The 6,763-nt window shown below is 27.9% G+C and overlaps 1 protein-coding gene across 1 annotated transcript; it reads left to right on the top strand.

Annotated features, from left to right (window-relative positions):
• Positions 1–2,928: 2,928 nt before the first annotated feature.
• Positions 2,929–4,446, top strand: PAAG_06720 (hypothetical protein; the record flags this gene model as incomplete). Its single annotated transcript, XM_015845980.1, has 3 exons — positions 2,929–2,983; positions 3,059–4,174; positions 4,310–4,446. The coding sequence occupies 3 exons, from the start codon at positions 2,929–2,931 to the stop codon at positions 4,444–4,446; spliced, it is 1,308 nt and encodes a 435-aa protein (XP_015700206.1).
• Between the last annotated feature and the right edge of the window lie 2,317 nt (positions 4,447–6,763).

Here is a 6,763-nt window from a genome sequence, read left to right as displayed (position 1 = left end):
AATCTTTGCAATTCATCGAGCTTGCTACTCTGTCATAATTAAATGATGATATTAGACTCTGTGATTTCAATATCAGAATTAAATCTATTTTCATCATGTGATTTTGATACTGAGATTAAATTTACCTCATTATATAAATCTATAAATTGCTTATAATTCAAGGTAGATCTCAGCATTTCTTTTTCTCATCAAGCTTAGTATTTCATTATATAACAGTTAATATTGCGGAGATTCCTTTCTTATACAGCTCATATTCACTTTCTAATATTATATGAGAGTTAATGTTTTTATACTGTCAGAATAGTATACTTCTATTAATTGAATATTTTTAGCAGTATCACAATAGATTTTAACCTTTTACGCTTTCAAACCTTTAATTGTAAGTTTAATTATATCTTTATTTGATATAATAGATCATGTAAAAAGGCAAAGATTTTAACTGTGTTGAAGTGAGAAAAATTAAAGTGTTAAGTGACTTGAAGTGTTGAGTGACTAGTTATATTAAAGGGTTTTTCCTAATGTTTTCCCCCAGGCTATAATGTGACTTATCACTAAATGAGCCATATTACTAAATGAGCTGCTCTCAGCAAAACTGCTTCAACTTGCTAGAATCTAATTAATTTCACAATAATAAAATAAATATTAATTAGATTATTAAATAATAATGAGAGTATTCTCTAGTTCTATATTAAATAATTTAATATAATAAATATATACTTGACTAAAGAACACAGTCATAATGAAAAACTTAGTATAAAGTAAGAAGATTGATCAAAGAAGTATCAATTTCTGAATTAGTAGTAAAAGTAGTAGTAAGCTACTTTGAGAGATTAAGATTAATTTCTTTTCCTAGACTGAAAGGTCAAATAGAGTTTAAAAGATTAGAATCTGTTATAGACATCTGCTTTCACTATCACTTTAAAGCAGCTGTAGTTGAACTGACTGATTTTCATTTTGCAGTGTGAGTATAAGTCTATTCTTACTTCTCAGCTTCAAGCTGAGTCTTTTTAGCCTCTCTAGCAAGTTACTAAGCTTCATACTTCTCTATTTTTCTAGTCTTCTTTTTCTCACAAATTCTATAAGCTGCTGTCTAAGCTGCTTATTATTCAATTCATTTTCACTGAGCCTCTTCAACTTCATATTCTTTTCATAGATCATATTGGAGTTAGTCTTAAGCTTGTTGAGCAGCTTTCTCTTTTTTTTTACAATCTGCTTTCTAAATACTCTCATGAGTTAGTTAAACCTTAAATGATGAGAAGAATTAAGTTTAGCTAGATTACTACTATGAATTCAATAGATTTAAAAGTCTTTCACACTGTTATTACTTCTTTTTATTGTATAAAACTTTAATTATAGTCTTATTCTCATATGCTAGCATCTTCTTTTTAAAGATAAGCTTTTTACTAGTATGTATAATCTTTTTCATATCTTTAAAGAGTATACTTTGTTAAATTCAAATTCTATTAATATCATGTTAAAGAGAATAGATAGTTATAGATGTAGCAATCTCAGTTGAAGTTAAATTGATTAAAGATATAAATTATTTTATAAATTAATGAATAATATACTCAGAAGTAAAAGAATAGATATCAGTGACAATAAATGCAGATTGAATATTCTTAGCTATTAAAGATTAATATAACATAAAATTGAAGACTGATAAAAAACTTTTTTTTATTATTTAAATGAGTTCAAATTCACTGCAAAGGAGATTATTGACACTATAAATGTATACATCTGCTAGAGAACTAAAAATATTAACATTCAAAGATTGCTGTCAATGAGTTAAATGTGAAGACAGTACTGCAAAAAGAATTTAATTTTGATATGCAAATTCAATATATTTTATATTGATATAAGAAGAGTGTTCATCTAGAATAAGAAGATATTTTCTGCAGTCTGCTTTGATTTTGATGTGCTCATCAAAAATTCATTTCAATTAGTTAAGTTTATAGTCATCATTACTTCAATCTTTCTCAGAAACTGCAAAATAAGCTATATTATTCTCATTCAAATTTTCTAGTCATATATTTAACATATCATAAGACTTTTCTTGATAACTAAGAATGAATGAAAGAGTTATTTCATCTGCATATATTACTGTGAATAGAGAAATGAATTTACAGCTGTCATCTTGAACTGCAGTAATTTACTTTATTTTCAAAGCTTCAACTGGAATAATTCACTTAATAGTCTGACTGATGTCAATTAAGAAGCTCTTTTCATCAAAATTGTAGATATTTGATAACTCAATATTATATTTTTCAATTTTCTCATTTAACTATATAGTTATATAGCAAAATAGTTAGCAAGAGTCTATATAGAACTTAGCACAAGAAAACAAGCAAAAGATCAAAATACTAGCTGAAAATAATGCTCAAAATGAGTAGAATTATCTGCTATTTTGCATTTTGATCAATGTCATGGACATGAATTCTTTGAATTTGAGTCTTATAGTACTTAATAAAGCACCTCACTTAGTGAATTTCAACAGATTCTTTGATGATTTCTGCAATGAGATTTTGAATGATTTGAGATATAGGAGCAAAGCTATGAGCTGCAAGCTTCTCTATATGAAGTAGAAGTGTTTGTTCTTGCTGATTTGGGAGCTTCTTATGTTGGAAGGCTGTTTTATCCTGTGCAAGTTGCAAGTCATTATAACACCAGTGCAGTGTTTTCTTATTAATTGAGTGCTTCCTAGCAGTTGCAGTGTAATTTTTAACCTTTGAGCTCTTAAATCCTTAATTGATCGCAAAAACGCGGCTCATTTAGTGGTAAATCACGTTAGTGGAATGGGGAATAGAAAGTCCTTCACGAAGCCACGCTGGATTTAAGGCGAACTTCTCCGATAGGATTCCTCCTTTTCTTCGCTATTCTTCTATCTTCCCCATCTTTCCCCAAGCCAGATCGTGTTTGACTAACCCAACCATGCGCGGAAGTTCTTTTCTTAATTCAGGTGGTTTCCTCTGGTTAATTCTCCCTGGTTGGACTTCGAACTCAATATTGTTCCGACGCTCTTTCAAAATCGGACTTTTTTCATTGATATGTTTCTTTCTAGTTGTTATTGCAACATATTATAATCCTCCAGTTTTACGGCACCCATCTTCTCCCCTATCGGATGATCAGTCGACTGTTACTCCACATGAGGTAGCAAGCAGGAAGGAAAAGGGCCTACCTGCGAATACTCCAACTGTATCGCGTCCTCTACCTCCTCAATCCTATCCTCCCCACCACTCCCCCTCCCCCACCCTTTCCGCTATTCCTGAAAATAGTATTAGGAAACCTCCTGGCTTGAAGATTGTTGCCGTGATATTTTACGGACGGCCTGATAGAGTTGAAATTCTTGATTGCTATCTAAAGAGGAATCTCGTGGCAAACAGAGGATGGATCGATGAGGTGTATTGGGTGTCCAATACCAAGAACCAGAATGATTTGAACTGGCTGGATAAGCTGCTTCCTACTTCACCTCTATATAAGAAAATCTCACCGGATACAGATAGTGAGAGAAAAGGATATGCCAGATTATGGGACAGCGCTGTGACTGAACCGGATACACTTTACCTTAAAATTGACGATGATATTGTCTACATTAACGACCATGCGATCCCGAAGTTGGTGTCGCTGAAGCTAGGGAGCAACCACTCTTTTATCGTCTCTGCAAACGTTGTCAATGGCGCTCCTCTTTCTTACCACCATTACCGCACAGAAGCTATACGACCTTACCTTCCCGAACTGACGCAGCCCAGCGACACTTCTCTGGGAATACCGACGTGGCGTGCCTCACAACTCCCACCCTGGGAGGGCCCGGATGATTTCGAGTTCCCGCTCGGAGTTGGCACCGCGCCGTATCCGAACCACCGCTGGCTACCCCTCCGCCACGGGAATCGAAGCGACATATATCGTACCCCTATCCAACACTCACTCTGCAACCCATGGAAAGAGGTATATGGAAAGTGGTCTCTCGCCGCGCAGCAGCATTTTTCCTTTTTTGAATCCCTTGAGCAGAACGCAACCGATGTGTATGATTTTGCCCGTCGTGGTGTCTGGAATATGGGTTTCGAACGGATCAGCATCAATTTCATTGCCGTCTGGGGAAAAGATATCATCGACCATCTTCCATTAGTTGATGACGAAGCAATGTTGACTAAGACAATCCCACGGCGGTTGAATAGACGTGAGTATTCAACGATTTTTTAAAACTTCTGTTTGCATTTATTACAAAACAAAAACACCCTTTTCTTGAGGAATACATACACTGCGAGCGATTACCTTCTGTACTGTAATTTCTGACTAACGTTTATATATCTAGCTGTCCTTGTGGCAACCGGCGCCCTCGCTTCTCATTATGCATTTACCTCTCAAGTCGAGGACCTCAAGAACACTGATATCCTATCTCGATACCGCGCATATGCAAATGAGTTGATTTGTCCTGGTACATTAATCTAAAATTACGTTATGAGGTTTATATATTCCGAAACTCTTGATACGATGCATATATCTACGCAGCTTTCATGACTTAGATTATCACACTTTCCCCCGGTTTTACTCCATAAGTTCCCTCTCAGCTGTTTGTGATTAATTGACATATTAGCATAATTATCCATTTTGATATTAACTTCTTATATATTCCTTTGAGATATTTTACTATTTTTTTTCTCATTTTATCTTTATAAAAATATTATATAATTTTTTTTTTCATTATTATTTAATTATTATAATTATATAATTTTAATATAATTATTTTTTTAATTAAATATTAATATTTATTATTTTATTATTTTATTTTTATAAAAAATATTTATTTTATATTAAAATTTTTAATTTTATTATTATTATTATAATTTTATTATAAGTTATTTTAATTTTTAATTTTATTAATTTTATTATTATTATTATTATTATTTATATAAAATATAATTAGTTAATAATTATAATATCTATATAGTTAAACTAGAATTTAATTACTTTTTATATTTATTTAATAATATTATATTAATTTTGATTTTTTATTTCTAGAAATTTATAATTTAAACTCTAAAAGATAATTTATAAAAATAGTATTTCTTTATTAAATTTTATTTAACTAGTCTAATATTTTAATATAATATATAAAATTTAGAATAAACATATTAAAATAATAAAATATATATAGATATATTAAATATTAAATAATTTAATTTATTAAGCTAGTATATAGTTTAGCTATCTATTCAATTTATTATTTTATAAATATTAAAAATTAGTATTATTAACTATAAAGAGTTCTTATTGATAGTGAGTATTTAAAAAAAAATTATAATTTATATTAAAAAAAGATAATTTTTAAGTATTAAAACTTATATACTGAGTAAATAGTCTTAAATATTAATAATTTAAGTAAAAACTCTTCAATATTAATAATTTATATAAAAATTCTTAAATTATATTATTATAAATAAAGACTTTTAGACTTTAATAATATAAATAAATACTTTTAAATCTTATTAATTTAAATAAAGACTTATAAATCTTAATAAATAAAATAAATAAACTCATAATATAATAAATATACTATTAAATATAGTTTTAATATTTTATTATTATCAAAAAATAATAGTATTATATAAAAAAAAGAGAAATAAAAACTAATAAAATAGATATATATAAAGTTTTATAGAAATTATAGTAGAAAAAAAGTATTCTAAACTTAAAAATTAAAATATAAGTTGAATATTTTAAATTTAATATTATTTTAATTATCAAGATTTCAATTTAGATGCAGATAAAATAGATGTTCAATTGTTAGTTAGTTAAACTATATAGATAGAATATTAACACGATTTTTAAAAGATGAGTTTAAGAAAGACTTTATTTATATAGCTCTTTTTCTTAGCACTGTTTTTCATATTTATATATTATTCATATGAGAGATAATTATAGAGTTGAGATTGATTACTATATCAATATCTAAACAGTTATGATTACTGATTGCTTTAGCCTGTGATATTATGCTGATGAGAAGGTTAAACAGAGTATGCTCATTCTACATTATCATATTATTTCTCTTTTAAAGTCTAGATATGTTATTATACTGATAGATTATCATTTATCTCATCTGCTAGATAGTTATTTTTTTTTTTAAATCTTGAGTTATTTATTTAATTATTTTAGAGGTTTTGCTTTTATTGAGTTTACAGTATAAAATTCTTAAATTAAATACAGTAATTCTTTTATATTTAGAGTTAAATATCATGTTAAATCATTATCAAATTCTAGTTATTTTACTCAATATTGAAGCTTTTTATAAGAGATATAGCTCATTAGAATATTCTCAATCTCTTACTCATTTTTATTTTGTATGTAACTAGTTTTGATGTATTATTTAATTTTTAATAAAGAGTTATTCATAGTTTTCTATAACTTGTTAGAAGAGAATATTGAGTAAATCTTTATGCTGTTTAATAGAATTAATTTATAGCTATTATCAATTTTCTCAATAATCTCAAAAAAGTTCTTATTTTATTTTATAATATTTCTGCTAAAATAATAAATTTTATAGTTCTTGAATGATAGAAAAATCTTATCTTCTATCTCAAAGTTTAATTACTAATAGTATTTATTGATATATAATTTCATAATTTTTTATGCTTTTTTCATAAAGCTAGTTGTCAAGTTTTAGATTTTTTTTTTTAAATAATATACTGTCAGATATCTTTTTATTTAAATTTTTTCTCTCTAGATAATGTTCTTAGCAGTAACTTTAAATCAAAGAATATTTGAGGTT

This window comes from Paracoccidioides lutzii (assembly GCF_000150705.2).
Source record: "Paracoccidioides lutzii Pb01 unplaced genomic scaffold supercont2.19, whole genome shotgun sequence".
In the NCBI taxonomy this organism is placed as follows: Eukaryota; Fungi; Ascomycota; class Eurotiomycetes; order Onygenales; family Ajellomycetaceae; genus Paracoccidioides; species Paracoccidioides lutzii.
Note: the sequence above shows the minus strand (reverse complement) of the source record. Positions and strands in the feature narration are given on the sequence as shown.